Source organism: Papio anubis, chromosome 4 (genome assembly GCF_008728515.1).
Source record: "Papio anubis isolate 15944 chromosome 4, Panubis1.0, whole genome shotgun sequence".
NCBI classification, from domain to species: Eukaryota; Metazoa; Chordata; class Mammalia; order Primates; family Cercopithecidae; genus Papio; species Papio anubis.
Genome location: NC_044979.1, coordinates 108,294,404 through 108,311,197, shown reverse-complemented (window position 1 = coordinate 108,311,197; position 16,794 = coordinate 108,294,404). Strand labels below are relative to the sequence as shown.

The window sequence follows — 16,794 nt, the reverse complement described above, 5'->3', positions numbered from 1 at the left end:
ATTGCATATCGGCCCCACAAGTATGAGGGGCCCATGTTTGCAATTTTTAGTCTGGCTTCAGCGGCAAGGTACTCTCTGAGCACTGGCCATCAGCTCTTGTTTCTGCATGCCAGTTAGCAAGGGGGATGAAGTCTGGAAGACAGCCCACTCCTTCCTTCTTTTTCAGGACACTTCCTGAAAGTATATCCCATTGTCTAGAACACAGCCACATGACCGCATGTGGTTGCAAAGGAGTCTGGGAAGTAGAGTCTTTATCCTAGGTGGCCAAGTGCCCAGCTAAAATGGGAGGTTCAGTTAGTAGAAAGGAAGAAAGGATAGAGATTGGGTGACAAAGAGCAGACTCTGTCAAGAGACCCAGAATGTGCTAGTGAGAGAAAATTGAAAATGACATTCTTGAGTACCTGCTATTTGCCTGAAATTCTGTGAAGCACTTTACATTGCTAACTCATTTAACTGGGGAAATGGAAATTCAGGGAGGTCTAGGTCCCCGAAGTCACACAGCTGGGATTAAAAAGTCCCCTGGTGAGGCAGCCCGGTGTGATAGTCATATCATGACTTTCATATCATGGCTTTGAGTTCAAGGAGACAAATCTGAGTTGAAACCTGTGTCTGTCATTTATCAACTGCATAACCTTGGCCAAGTTATATGACATCTCTGGGCTTCAGTGTCCTCTTCTGTACTGTGGAAACAAAGTCTTTTCTCATAAAACAATTGTGAGAATGCCTTAACATAGTGACAGTGGGAATACTAGTGTAATAATACTAATGCCTAATATTCATTGTGTGTTTAACATAATTGGTACTGCATAAATGGTAAGACCTTTCCCAATATGACTGTAACTTTTCTGTTTTCCCTGTGGAGGATTCAGAAATGATTTGTTGTTTATTTCAGTGTGGATTGTGTTCTAATTTCATGGAGTGCTTCAGAAGCAAATTGTCTTATTGGAATTATTCTCTTAGCCCCAAAGTCCATCTATAGGGTTATGGGGATCTTTTGAAGTTTCTGCATTCTTTGGTAATTTAGAATCAGCAATACAATTTTAATGAGCTAGCCTGTTTTGCTAGCTAGAACCAGTGGCCAAATTGCTTTAAAATTTTATTGCATTATTAAATGATTCTCATTTTTCCCTAGCATCTCATATCTGGAAAAGTATTACTTGTCTAATTTTATAGTTTCAGATACTTTTTAGGAGTTTGGTGAAAGGTATCCAATTAAAATAACTCAGCAGTGGTCTCTTTATTTCTTTTAGAAATGTGATGTGCTGTGGGAAGACTTCCATCAAAAACTTGTGGATGGGTCCTTGCTAACACTGGATACCTACCTGGGGCAATTTCCTGACATAAAGGTATTTTACTCTGTATCTATAAAGAAAAGAGTTGAATGGGGTCATGTAGTTATTGAAACATGGGCAAGAAAAAAATTATTAAAGGTCCTCAAACTGACATCAAAGATACTTGGTAACTTTTCATTTATTTAAGCATGGGATTTTTATATTGTTCCTATCAGTTTGAAAAGAAATGTCATTACAGAAATCACATTTCGCCTTTAGTGAACTGCTTCAGCTTTTATTATTCTACAGAAGTCTTTTTAAACCTATAGATATAAAATCATAAACCAGAGCTGCCAAAAATTCCAATCTTCTTTATAATCAAAACTTTTTATTATATAGCATTTGACAAGGATTTCCATTAGAATAACCAGTGGTCACAAGGAAGGGAGAAATTCAATTGTAAATGTGAGAGCAAAATCTGATCTTTCCTTGTTTACTGTCTATTTTGCATGCATTTATAGTGAACCTGGATAGTTTTTCTCTCATTGAAATTTTCAGGTAGAAGTTAAAATGTTAAGATATAAGCATTTCAAATACATTTGCATCTGGACCTAAAAATTATTAGGTCTAAAACACTGATCTTATTTGACCCTTGAATCTATTACAGAGGTAAATGGACGAGTGAAGGATTGAATATTATAGATTTGGAATAGACTCTGGAGGTAAAGATGGCTTTTAAACTAACAGGGTTGGTACATGGTAAATGAACCTGAATAGATCAGACTAGATGTGTTAGACCTATTGACAAAATGCCACAGAAAGCAAATCCAAACAGTGGGTTTTCGATGATGTTACCGTATTAGGCAGCAAAGTGCTTTATTGAGTAGTTGGGCGAATGCAACCTCATTAACAGGTATGAATTGGGTTTTAAAAATTCTCTGAGAGGAGGGCGGAGCAAGATGGCCGAATAGGAACAGCTCCAGTCTCCAACTCCCAGCACCAGCGACACAGAAGACCGGTGATTTCTGCATTTTCAACTGAGGTACTGGGTTCATCTCACTGGGGAGTGCCGGACGATCGGTGCTGGTCAGCTGCTGCAGCCCGACCAGCGAGAGCTGAAGCAGGGCGAGGCATCGCCTCACCTGGGAAGCGCAAGGGGGAAGGGAATCCCTTTTCTTAGCCAGGGGAACTGAGACACACAACACCTGGAAAATCGGGTAACTCCCACCCCAATATTGCGCTTTAAGCAAACAGGCACACCAGGAGATCATATCCCACACCTGGCCGGGAGGGTCCCACGCCCACGGAGCCTCCCTCATTGCTAGCACAGCAGTCTGTGATCTACCGGCAAGGCAGCAGCGAGGCTGGGGGAGGGGCGCCCGCCATTGCTGAGGCTTAAGTAGGTAAACAAAGCTGCTGGGAAGCTCCAACTGGGTGGAGCTCACAGCAGCTCAAGGAAACCTGCCTGTCTCTGTAGACTCCACCTCTGGGGACAGGGCACAGCTACACAACAACAACAACAACAACAACAAAGCAGCAGAAAACTCTGCAGACGCAAACGACTCTGTCTGACAGCTTTGAAGAGAGCAGTGGATCTCCCAACACGGAGGCTGAGATCTGAGAACAGACAGACTGCCTGCTCAAGTGGGTCCCTGACCCCTGAGTAGCCTAACTGGGAGACATCCCCCACTAGGGGCAGTCTGACACCCCACACCTCACAGGGTGGAGTATACCCCTGAGAGGAAGCTTCCAAAGCAAGAATCAGACAGGTACACTCGCTGTTCAGAAATATTCTATCTTCTGCAGCCTCTGCTGCTGATACCCAGGCAAACAGGGTCTGGAGTGGACCTCAAGCAATCTCCAACAGACCTACAGCTGAGGGTCCTGACTGTTAGAAGGAAAACTATCAAACAGGAAGGACACCTACACCAAAACCCCATCAGTACATCACCATCATCAAAGACCAGAGGCAGATAAAACCACAAAGATGGGGAAAAAGCAGGGCAGAAAAGCTGGAAATTCAAAAAATAAGAGCACATCTCCCCCGGCAAAGGAGCGCAGCTCATCGCCAGCAACGGATCAAAGCTGGACGGAAAATGACTTTGACGAGATGAGAGAAGAAGGCTTCAGTCCATCAAATTTCTCAGAGCTAAAGGAGGAATTACGTACCCAGCGCAAAGAAACTAAAAATCTTGAAAAAAAAAGTGGAAGAATTGACGGCTAGACTAATTAATGCAGAGAAGGTCATAAACGAAATGAAAGAGATGAAAACCATGACACGAGAAATACGTGACAAATGCACAAGCTTCAGTAACCGACTCGATCAACTGGAAGAAAGAGTATCAGCGATTGAGGATCAAATGAATGAAATGAAGCGAGAAGAGAAACCAAAAGAAAAAAGAAGAAAAAGAAATGAACAAAGCCTGCAAGAAGTATGGGATTATGTAAAAAGACCAAATCTCCGTCTGATTGGGGTGCCTGAAAGTGAGGGGGAAAATGGAACCAAGTTGGAAAACACTCTTCAGGATATCATCCAGGAGAACTTCCCCAACCTAGTAGGGCAGGCCAACATTCAAATCCAGGAAATACAGAGAACGCCACAAAGATACTCCTCGAGAAGAGCAACTCCAAGACACATAATTGCCAGATTCACCAAAGTTGAAATGAAGGAAAAAATCTTAAGGGCAGCCAGAGAGAAAGGTCGGGTTACCCACAAAGGGAAGCCCATCAGACTCACAGCAGATCTCTCGGCAGAAACTCTCCAAGCCAGAAGAGAGTGGGGGCCAATATTCAACATTCTTAAAGAAAAGAATTTTAAACCCAGAATTTCATATCCAGCCAAACTAAGTTTCATAAGTGAAGGAGAAATAAAATCCTTTACAGATAAGCAAATGCTTAGAGATTTTGTCACCACTAGGCCTGCCTTACAAGAGACCCTGAAGGAAGCACTCAACATGGAAAGGAACAACCGGTACCAGCCATTGCAAAAACATGCCAAAATGTAAAGACCATCGAGGCTAGGAAGAAACTGCATCAACTAACGAGCAAAATAACCAGTTAATATCATAATGGCAGGATCAAGTTCACACATAACAATCTTAACCTTAAATGTAAATGGACTAAATGCTCCAATGAAAAGACACAGACTGGCAAACTGGATAAAGAGACAAGACCCATCAGTGTGCTGTATTCAGGAGACCCATCTCACATGCAGAGACATATATAGGCTCAAAATAAAGGGATGGAGGAAGATCTACCAAGCAAATGGAGAACAAAAAAAAGCAGGGGTTGCAATACCAGTCTCTGATAAAACAGACTTTAAACCATCAAAGATCAAAAGAGACAAAGAAGGCCATTACATAATGGTAAAGGGATCAATTCAACAGGAAGAGCTAACTATCCTAAATATATATGCACCCGATACAGGAGCACCCAGATTCATAAAGCAAGTCCTTAGAGACTTACAAAGAGACTTAGACTCCCATACAATGATAATGGGAGACTTCAACACTCCACTGTCAACATTAGACAGATCAACGAGACAGAAAGTTAACAAGGATATCCAGGAATTGAACTCATCTCTGCAGCAAGCAGACCTAATAGACATCTATAGAACTCTCCACCCCAAATCAACAGAATATACATTCTTCTCAGCACCACATCACACTTATTCCAAAATTGACCACATAATTGGAAGTAAAGCACTCCTCAGCAAATGTACAAGAACAGAAATTATAACAAACTGTCTCTCAGATCACAGTGCAATCAAACTAGAACTCAGGACTAAGAAACTCAATCAAAACTGCTCAACTACATGGAAACTGAACAACCTGCTCCTGAATGACTACTGGGTACATAACGAAATGAAAGCAGAAATAAAGCTGTTCTTTGAAACCAATGAGAACAAAGATACAACATACCAGAATCTCTGGGACACATTTAAAGCAGTGTGTAGAGGGAAATTTATAGCACTAAATGCCCACAAGAGAAAGCAGGAAAGATCTAAAATTGACACTCTAACATCACAATTAAAAGAACTAGAGAAGCAAGAGCAAACACATTCCAAAGCTAGCAGAAGGCAAGAAATAACTAAGATCAGAGCAGAACTGAAGGAGATAGAGACACAAAAAACCCTCCAAAAAATAAATGAATCCAGGAGTTGGTTTTTTGAAAAGATCAACAAAATTGACAGACCGCTAGCAAGACTAATAAAGAAGAAAAGAGAGAAGAATCAAATAGACGCAATAAAAAATGATAAAGGGGATATCACCACCGACCCCACAGAAATACAAACGACCATCAGAGAATACTATAAACACCTCTACTCAAATAAACTAGAAAATCTAGAAGAAATGGATAATTTCCTGGACACTTACACTCTTCCAAGACTAAACCAGGAAGAAGTTGAATCCCTGAATAGACCAATAGCAGGCTCTCAAATTGAGGCAATAATTAATAACATACCAACCAAAAAAAGTCCAGGACCAGATGGATTCACAGCTGAATTCTACCAGAGGTACAAGGAGGAGCTCGTACCATTCCTTCTGAAACTATTCCAATCAATAGAAAAAGAGGGAATCCTCCCTAACTCATTTTATGAGGCCAACATCATCCTGATACCAAAGCCTGGCAGAGACACAACAAAAAAAGAGAATTTTAGACCAATATCCCTGATGAACATCGATGCAAAAATCCTCAATAAAATACTGGCAAACCGGATTCAACAACACATCAAAAAGCTTATCCACCATGATCAAGTGGGCTTCATCCCTGGGATGCAAGGCTGGTTCAACATTCGCAAATCAATAAACATAATCCAGCATATAAACAGAACCAAAGACAAGAACCACATGATTATCTCAATAGATGCAGAAAAGGCTTTTGACAAAATTCAACAGCCCTTCATGCTAAAAACGCTCAATAAATTCGGTATTGATGGAACGTACCTCAAAATAATAAGAGCTATTTATGACAAACCCACAGCCAATATCATACTGAATGGGCAAAAACTGGAAAAATTCCCTTTGAAAACTGGCACAAGACAGGGATGCCCTCTCTCACCACTCCTATTCAACATAGTGTTGGAAGTTCTGGCTAGGGCAATTAGGCAAGAGAAAGAAATCAGGGGTATTCAGTTAGGAAAAGAAGAAGTCAAATTGTCCCTGTTTGCAGATGACATGATTGTATATTTAGAAAACCCCATTGTCTCAGCCCAAAATCTCCTTAAGCTGATAAGCAACTTCAGCAAAGTCTCAGGATACAAAATTAATGTGCAAAAATCACAAGCATTCTTATACACCAGTAACAGACAAACACAGAGCCAAATCATGAATGAACTTCCATTCACAATTGCTTCAAAGAGAATAAAATACCTAGGAATCCAACTTACAAGGGATGTAAAGGACCTCTTCAAGGAGAACTACAAACCACTGCTCAGTGAAATAAAAGAGGACACAAACAAATGGAAGAACATACCATGCTCATGGATAGGAAGAATCAATATCGTGAAAATGGCCATACTGCCCAAGGTAATTTATAGATTCAATGCCATCCCCATCAAGCTACCAATGAGTTTCTTCACAGAATTGGAAAAAACTGCTTTAAAGTTCATATGGAACCAAAAAAGAGCCCGCATCTCCAAGACAATCCTAAGTCAAAAGAACAAAGCTGGAGGCATCACGCTACCTGACTTCAAACTATACTACAAGGCTACAGTAACCAAAACAGCATGGTACTGGTACCAAAACAGAGATATAGACCAATGGAACAGAACAGAGTCCTCAGAAATAATACCACACATCTACAGCCATCTGATCTTTGACAAACCTGAGAGAAACAAGAAATGGGGAAAGGATTCCCTATTTAATAAATGGTGCTGGGAAAATTGGCTAGCCATAAGTAGAAAGCTGAAACTGGATCCTTTCCTTACTCCTTATACGAAAATTAATTCAAGATGGATTAGAGACTTAAATGTTAGACCTAATACCATAAAAATCCTAGAGGAAAACCTAGGTAGTACCATTCAGGACATAGGCATGGGCAAAGACTTCATGTCTAAAACACCAAAAGCAACAGCAGCAAAAGCCAAAATTGACAAATGGGATCTAATTAAACTAAAGAGCTTCTGCACAGCAAAAGAAACTACCATCAGAGTGAACAGGCAACCTACAGAATGGGAGAAAATTTTTGCAATCTACTCATCTGACAAAGGGCTAATATCCAGAACCTACAAAGAACTCAAACAAATTTACAAGAAAAAAACAAACAACCCCATCAAAAAGTGGGCAAAGGATATGAACAGACATTTCTCAAAAGAGGACATTCATACAGCCAACAGACATATGAAAAAATGCTCATCATCACTGGCCATCAGAGAAATGCAAATCAAAACCACAATGAGATACCATCTCACACCAGTCAGAATGGCAGTCATTAAAAAGTCAGGAAACAACAGGTGCTGGAGAGGATGTGGAGAAATAGGAACACTTTTACACTGTTGGTGGGATTGTAAACTAGTTCAACCATTATGGAAAACAGTATGGCGATTCCTCAAGGATCTAGAACTAGATGTACCATATGACCCAGCCATCCCATTACTGGGGATATACCCAAAGGATTATAAATTATGCTGCTATAAAGACACATGCACACGTATGTTTATTGCAGCACTATTCACAATAGCAAAGACTTGGAATCAACCCAAATGTCCATCAGTGACAGATTGGATTAAGAAAATGTGGCACATATACACCATGGAATACTATGCAGCCATAAAAAAGGATGAGTTTGCGTCCTTTGTAGGGACATGGATACAGCTGGAAACCATCATTCTTAGCAAACTATCACAAGAACAGAAAACCAAACACCGCATGTTCTCACTCATAGGTGGGAACTGAACAACGAGATCACTTGGACTCAGGAAGGGGAACATCACACACCGGGGCCTATCATGGGGAGGGGGGAGGGGGGAGGGATTGCATTGGGAGTTATACCTGATGTAAATGACGAGTTGATGGGTGCAGCAGACTAACATGGCACAAGTATACATATGTAACAAACCTGCATGTTATGCACATGTACCCTACAACTTAAAGTATAATAATAATAAATAAATTAAAAAAAAAAAATTAAAAAAATTAAAGAAAAAAAAAAATAAAAAATAAAAATTCTCTGAGAAATTAAAAAATGAAATTGTTAAAAATTCTGTAAGACTGTGTGCACCAGGGAACATGTTTTGAGACATCCTCAGATAATTTTGATTAGTCACTCAATTTTTGCCTTGGGATTTGTAGTGTTTGTGGAGCAAACAGTCTCACAATAGTAAACACTTAAGAGTACTGCTTATTGCATTGCAATTTATTTTCAATATTATTTTATTTTATTTATATTTTTTACTTTATGGCAGTAAGAACATTTAACATGAGATCTACCCTTTAAAAGATTTTGAACTGCACAATGCAGTATTGTTACTATTCATCTTACATAACTGAAATTTTATACCCATTAATTAGCAACTCTCATTTTCCAGCTCTCTCTAGCCCTTGGCAACCATCATTCTATGTATTGTTTGCTTCTCTGAGGTTGTTTGTAAGTCTTTGGATAAATGTCTGTTCTAGTCCATTGCCCTTTCTTAAGTCAGCTTATTAGGTTTTTTTCTATTGAGCTCTAGGTGTTCCTTTGTATATTTTGGAAATTAACTCCTCATCAAACATGTGGTTTCAGATCTTTTCTCCCTTTCCATAGCTTGCATTTTACTCTTCATTGTTTATTTTGCTGAGCAGAAGCTTTTTACTTTGATGTAGTTCCTCTTGTCTCTTTTTGTTTTTGTTGCCTGTGTTTTTGGTGTCAAGTCCAAGAAACCATTGCTAACACCAATGTCTATTCTAAAACATCTTCGTTTAGAAAATGAAGCCTTTCCCCCTCAGCTTTTCTTCTAGGAGTTTTACAGTTTCAGATCTTACAGTTCAGGTCTTTAATCCATTTTAAGTTGATTTTTGTGTATGGTATAAGATAAAGGTCCAATTTAATTTTTTTCGTGTAAATATCCAGTTTTCCCAGCAACATTTATTGAGGAGACTGCCTGTTCCCAATTGTGTATTCTTGGCACCCTTTTTGAAGATCAGTTGACTGAATATTTGTGGATTTACTTCTGGGCTTTATATTCTGTTCCAGAGGTCTATATAACTGTCTTTATGCCAGGACAATGCTGTTTTAATTACTGAGGTTTGTAACAAATTTTGAAATAAGAAGTGTAATGCCTCTAGCTTTGTCTTTCTTCTTCAAAGTTGTTTTGGCTATTTGGGGTCTTTTGTGCTTCCATGTGAATTTTAGAATTTAAAAAAAAAACTTTCTGTTAAAAATTCTATTAAGATTTTGATAGGGATTGCATTCAATCTGTAGATCACTTTGGGTAGTATGGGCACTTTAACAACAGAAAGTCTTTCAGTCTGTGCACCCAGGATGCCATTACATTTGTTTGTGCCTTCTTTATTTAATCAATATTTTATAGTTCTCAGCGTACAAATCATTTCACTTCCACAGTTAGGTTTATTCTTAAGTATTTATCTTGCATGCTATTGTAATTGGTATTGCTCTCCTAACTTCTTTCTCAGTTTGTTACTAGTGTATAGAAGGCAACTAATAATTTTTTAAATTATACTTTAAGTTCTGGGATACATGTGCAGAACGTGCAGGTTTGTTACATAGGTATACATGTGCCGTGGTGGTTTGCTGCACCTATCAACATGTCATCTATATCAGGTATTTCTCCTAATGCTGTCCCTCCCCACCCCCCCATTCCCCAACAGGCCCCAGTGTGTGATGTTCCACTCTGTGTCCATATTTTCATTGTTCAGCTCCCACTTATGAGTGAGAACATGTGGTGTTTGGCTTTCTGTTCCTGTGTTAGTTTGCTGAGAATGTTGGTTTCTAGCTTCATCCATGTCCCTGCAAAGGACATGAACTCATCCTTTTATGGCTGCATAGTCTTCCATGGTGTATATGTGCCACATTTTCTTTAACCAGTTTATCATTGATGGACATTTGGGTTGGTTCCAAGTCTTTGCTGTTGTGAATAGTACTGCAATAAACATATGTGTGCATGTGTCTTTATAGTAGAATGATTTATAATCCTTTGGGTATATACCCAGTAATTGGATTGCTGGGCCAAATGTTCTTTCTGGTTCTCGATCCTTGAGGAATTTCCACACTGTCTTCCTGAATGGTTGAACTAATTTACACTCCCACCAACAGTGTAAAAGTGTTCCTATTTCTCCACATACTCTTCAGCATCTGTTGTTTCCTGACTTTTTACTGATCGCCATTCTAACTGGCATGAGATGGTATCTCATTGTGGTTTTGATTTGCATGTCTCTAATGACCAGTGATGATGAGCTTTTTTTCATATGTTTGTTGGCCACGTAAATGTCTTCTTTTGGGAAGTGTCTGTTCATAGCCTTTGCCCCCTTTTTGATGGGGTTGTTTGGTTTTTTTTTCTTGTAAATTTGTTTAAGTTCTTTGCAGATTCTCGATATTAGCCCTTTGTCAGATGAGTAGATTGCAAAAATTTTCTCCCATTCTGTAGGTTGCCTGTTCACTCTGATGATAGTTTCTTTTGCTGTGCTAAAGCTCTTTAGTTTAATTAGATCCCATTCATCAATTTTGGTTTTTGTTGCAATTGCTTTTGGTGTTTTAGTCATGCAGTCTTTGACCACGCCTATGTCCTGAATGGTATTGCGTAGGTTTTCTTCTAGGGTTTTTATAGTTTTAGGTCTTACATTTAAGTCTTTAATCCATCTTGAGTTAATTTTTGTATAAGGTGTAAGGAAGGGGTCCAGTTTAAGTTTTCTGCATATAGCTAGCAAGTTTTCCCAACACTATTTACTAAATAGGGAGTCCTTTCCTCATTGCTTGTTTTTGTCATATTTGTCCAAGATCAGATGGTTGTAGATGTGTGGCATTATTTCTGAGGCCTCTGTTCTGTTCCATTGGTCTATATATCTGTTTTGGTACCAGTACCATGCTGTTTTGGTTACAGTAGCCTTGTAGTGTAGTTTGAAGTCAGGTAGTATGATGAAAGGCAACTAATTACTTAATGTGGATTTTGTATCCGGAAACTTTTCTTATTTGTTTACTAGTTCTGGCAGTTTTTTTGTGGAGCCTTTAGGGTTTTCCATGTAGAACATCACAGTATCTGCCAACAGGTACAATTTTACTTCTTGCTTTCCAATTTGGATGAATTGTATTTCTCTTTCTTGCCTAATTTTTTTCAATTGAAAAGAAATGATGAGAGTGTGCATCCTTGTCTTGTTTTTGATGTCAGTGGAAAGCTTTCAGTTTTCTCTATTGAATATGATGTTAACTGTAAGTTTTTCATATATGGCCTTTGATATGTTGGGGTAATTTCCCTTCATTTCTAGTTTGCTGAGCATTTTATCATGAGAGGGTAATGAATTTTATCAAATGCATTTTCTACATCTATTGAAAGGATTATGCAATTCCTATCTTTCATTATATTGATGTGGTGTATCACATTAATTGATTTTCATGTGTTAAACTATTCTTGCATCCCAGGAATGAATCCTACTTGGTCATGATGTATGATCCTTTTGATCTGCTGTTGAATTCAGTTTGCTAGTATTTTGTAGTGCTTTTTTGCATCTGTGTTAATCATGATATTGGTCTGCAGTTTTCTTTTCTTGTGGTGTCTTTGTCTGACTTTGATATCAGGGCCTCAGACAATGAGTTTTGAAGTGTTCTCTTCCTTGCAATCTTTTTGGAAGAGCTTGAGAATGATTGGCATTAATTCTTTTTTAAATGTTTCATGGAATTTGCCAATGAAGCCATCTGGTCTTGGTTTTGTTGTTGTTGGGAGGTATTTGGTTGGCTATTAAATCTCCTTACTACTTAAAGATGTGTTCAAGCCTTCCATTTATTCATGATTCAGTCTTTGTAGGTTGTATGTATCTAGTAATTTATCTGTCTCATCTATATTATTCAGTTTGCCAGTATATACTGTTCATATTAGTCTCTTAACCTTTTTATTTCTATGGCATCAGTTGTAATGTATCACCTTTCATTTCTGATTATATTTATTTGAGTCTTCTATCTTATTTAATTTAGATAAAAGTATGTTAAATTTGTTTATCTGCTCAAAAAAACAACTTGTAGTTACCTTGATTTTTCCTATTGTTTTTCTAATCTTTATTTCACTTATTTCTACTCTAATCTTTATCTTTCCTTTTCTTTTGACAATTTGGAGTTTCATTTGTTCTTTTTCTAGTTCCTTGAGATGTAGAGTTAGGTTGTTTATTTGAGATCTTTCCTTTTAATGTATGCATTTATCACTAAAACTTTCCACTTAGTACTTCTTTTGCTGCTACTTGTTTTTGTTTTCATTTGTGCTGAGATACTTTTTAATATCCATTTTGATAGCTTTTTGGACCCATTGGTTGTTCAAAATTGTGTTGTTTAATTTCCAAACATTTGTGAGTTTTTCAGTTTTCTTTCTGCTATTGATTTCTAGTTTTATTTTACTGTGTTTGGAAAAGGTACCTGGTATGATTTCATCTTATTAAATTTGTTAAGACTTGTTTTGTGACCCAACATACTTTCCGTACTGAAGAATCTTCCATGTGCAACTTAAGAGTATGTGCATTCTGCTGTTGCTGTTTTGAATATTCTGTATATGTCTGTTAGGTCCATTTGATCTATAGTGTTGTTCAGGTCTACTGTTTCTTTGTTGATATTCTGTCTATAATTGAAATTGTAATTGAAATTGTGGTTCTATCTGCAATTGAAAGTGGGGTATTAAGGTTTTGAATTATTATCATATTGCTGTTTCTTTTTTACATATTATACTTTTAAGTTCTAGGCAGTACATGTGCATAACGTAAGTAGATTTGTTACATATGTATACTTTGTGCTATGTTGGTGTGCTGCACCCATCAACTCCGCCAGCACCCATCATTTACACTGTGGTATACACCCCACCGCAATCCTCCACCCCTCCCCCCACCTCCCCATGATAGGCCCCAGTGTGTGATGTTCCCTTCCCAAGTCCAAGTGATCTCACTGTTCAGTTCCCACCCCATGAGTGAGAACATGCAGTGTTTGGTTTCTGTTCTTGCATAGTTTCAGTTGAGAATGATAGTTTCTAGCTGCATCCATGCCCCTACAAAGGACACAAACTCATCCTTTTTTATGGCTGCATAGTATTCCATGGTGTATATGTGCCACATTTTCTTTAATCCAGTCTGTCACTGATGGACATTTGGGTTGATTCCCAAGTCTTTGCTATTGTGAATAGTGCCACAATAAACATAATGCAGGCATGTCTTTATAGCAGCATGATTTGTAATCCTTGGGTATAACTCGGTAATGGGATGGCTAAATAAGTATGGTACATCTAGTTCTAGATCCTTTGAGGAATTGCCATACTGTTTTCCCCCATAATGGTTGAACTAGCTTTACAATCCCACCAACAGTGTAAAAAGTGTTCCTATTTCTCTCCCACATCCTCTCCAGCACCTGTTGTTTCCTTGGCTTTTTAATGATCCTCCTATTCTAACTGGTGTGAGATGGTATCTCATTGTGGTTTTGATTTGCATTTCTGATGGCTAGTGATGATGAGCATTTTTCTGTGTCTGTTGGCTGTGATGAATGTCTCTTTGAGAAATGTTCCTGCTCGGCAACTTTGCCCACTTTTGATGGGGGCTGTTTGTCTTTTTCTTGTGGGAATTTGTTTGAGTTCTTTGTAGGTTCTGGATATTAGCCCTTTGTCAGGATGATAGATTGCAAAAAATTTTCTCCCATTCTGTAGGTTGCCTTGTTCACTCTGATGGTAGTTTCTTTTTGCTGTGCAGAAGCTCTTTAGCTTAATTAGATCCCATTTGTCAATTTTGGCTTTTGCTGCTGTTGCTTTTGGTGTTTTGTGACATGAAGTCTCTTTGCCCATGCCTCTAAGTGTCCTGAATGGTACTCACCTAGGTTTTCCTTCTAGGATTTTATGGCTAGGGTCTAACATTTGGGTCTCTAATCCATCTTGAATTCACTGTGATAAGGAGTAAGGGAAAAGGATCCAGTTTCAGCTTTCTACTTATGGCTAGCCAATTTTCCCAGCACCATTTATTAAATAGGGAATCCTTTCCCCATTTCTTGTTTCCTCTCTAGGTTTGTCAAAGATCAGATGGATGTAGATGTGGCATTATTCTCTGGAGGACTCTGTCTGTTCCTACTGGTCTATATCTCTGTTTTGGTACCAGTACCATACTGTTTGGTTAATGTAGCCTTGTAGTATAGTTTTCCCAGTTTGCATGATGCCTCCAGCTTTGTTCTCCTTTGACTTAGGGATTGTCTTCTATAATGTGGGCTCTTTTTTGGTTCCATAAGGAACTTTTTAAAGTGCTTTTTCCAATTCTGTGAAGAAATCCAATTGGTAGCTTGATGGGGATGGCATTGAATCTATAAATTACCTTGGGCAGTATGGCCATTTTCACTTATATTGATTCTTCCTATCCATGAGCATTTTGTATGTTCTTCCATTGTTTGTGTCCTCTTTTATTTCACTGAGCAGTGGTTTGTAGTTCTCCTTGAAGAGGTCCTTTACATCCCTTTGTAAGTTGATTCCTGTATTTTATTCTCTTTGAAGCAATTTCAGGAATGGAAGTTCATTCATGATTTGGCCTCTGTGGTTTGTCTGTTAATTGGTGTATAAGTAACGGCTTGTGATTTTTATGCCACACTCTTTGTATCCTGAGACTTTGCTGAAGTTGCTTATCAGCTTGCTGGGAGACTTGGAGCTGAGGACAATGGGGTTTTCTAAATATACAGTCATGTCATCGCAAACGGGGACAATTTGACTTCTTCTTTTTCCTAACTGGAATTTTGACTTTCTCTTTGCCTCGATTGCCCTAGCTAGAACTTCCAACACTATGTTGAATAGGAGGGTGCAGGAGAGGCATCCCTGTCTTGTGCCAGTTTTCAAAGGGAATACTTCCCAGTTTTTGCCTCCATTCAGTATGATATTATTGTGGGTTTGTTACAATAGTTTTTATTATTTTGAGGTATGTTCCATCAATACTAAATTTATTGAGCCTTTTAGTATTAGAAGGGCTGTTGAATTTGTCAAAAGCCTTTTCTGCATCTATTGAGATATAATCATGTGGTTCTTGTCTTTGGTTCTGTTTATACGCTGGATTGTGCCTATTGATTTGTGAATGTTGAACCAGCCTTGCATCCCAGGGATGAAGCCTCCACTTGATCATGGTGGATAAGCTTTGATGTCCCCCCTGCTGAATCCGGGTTTTGCCAGTGGCTTACTGGAGGGATTTTTGCATCAATGTTCATCAGGATATTGGTCTAAAATTCTCTTTTTGTTGTGTTCTGCCAGGCTTTGCATCAGGGATGATGCTGGCCTCATAAAATGAGTTAGGAGGACTTCTTTTTCATTGATTGGAATAGTTTCAGTAGGAAGGAATGGGTACGAGCTCTCCACCTCTGGTAGAATTCAGCTGTGAATCCATCTGGTCCTGGACTTTTTTGGTTGGTGTTATTAATTACGTTTTCTCTCTAATTTGAGAGTTTGCTATTGGTCTATTCAGGGATTCTCAACTTCTTCCTGGTTTAGTCTTGAAGAGTGTAAGTGTCCAGAAATTATCCATTTCTTCTAGGATTTTCTAGTTTATTTGAGTAGAGGTGTTTTATGTGGCCTCTGATATTTGCTGTATTTCTGGGTCGGTGGTGATATCCCTTTATCATTTTTTATTATGTCTATTTGATTCTCTTTTCTCTCTTTTCTTTCCTTTTATTAGTCTTGCTAGCGGGTCTGTCAATCTTTTGTTGATCTTTCTGTCTCACCTGGATTCATTTATTTTGAGGGTTTGTGTTCTTATCCCTTCAGTTCTGGCTCTGATCTTAGTTATTTCTTTGCCTCTGGCTAGCTTTTGAATGTGTTTGTTCTTGCTTCCTCTTAGTTCTTTAATTGTGATGTTAGAGCACACCCTTAGATCTTCCCTGGCTTCTCCTTTGTGGGCATTTATGCTATAAATTCTCTCCACACTGTTTTAAATGTCCCAGATTCTGTATGTTGTATCTTTTGTTCCCATTGGTTCTAAAGAACAGCTTTATTTCTGCTTTCATTTCAAGTGTACCCAGTAGTCATTCAGGAGCAGGCTGTTCAGTTTCCATGAAGTTGAGCAGTTTTGATTGAGTTTCTTAGTCCTGAGTTCTTAGCTCTGATTGCACTGTGATTCGAGAGACAGCTTGTTAAGTAATTTCTGTTCTTGGTACATTTGCTGAGGAGTGCTTGACACTTTGGCTGGGATTTGGGGTGAGTATTCTATAGATGTCTATTAGGGTCTGGCTTTGCTGCAGAGATGAGTTCAATTCCTGGATATCCTTGTTAACTTTCTCTGTCTCGATCTGTCTAATGCTGACAGTGGAGTGTTGAAGTCTGCCATTATCATTGTATGGGAGTCTAAGTCTCCTTGTAAGTCTCTCAAGGACTCTGCTTTATGAATCTGGG

At 38.7% G+C, this 16,794-nt stretch overlaps 1 protein-coding gene across 2 annotated transcripts in view; it reads left to right on the top strand.

The window, feature by feature from the left end:
* The window catches only part of AMPH (amphiphysin), a 259,694-nt gene that overhangs the window by 134,859 nt on the left and 108,041 nt on the right, over positions 1-16,794 (top strand). For both annotated transcript variants that reach the window (XM_017956768.3, XM_017956767.3), the window contains exon 5: positions 1,251-1,346. In XM_017956768.3, the coding sequence (XP_017812257.1) occupies positions 1,251-1,346 (96 nt within the window). The remainder of the gene's footprint in view (positions 1-1,250; positions 1,347-16,794) is intronic.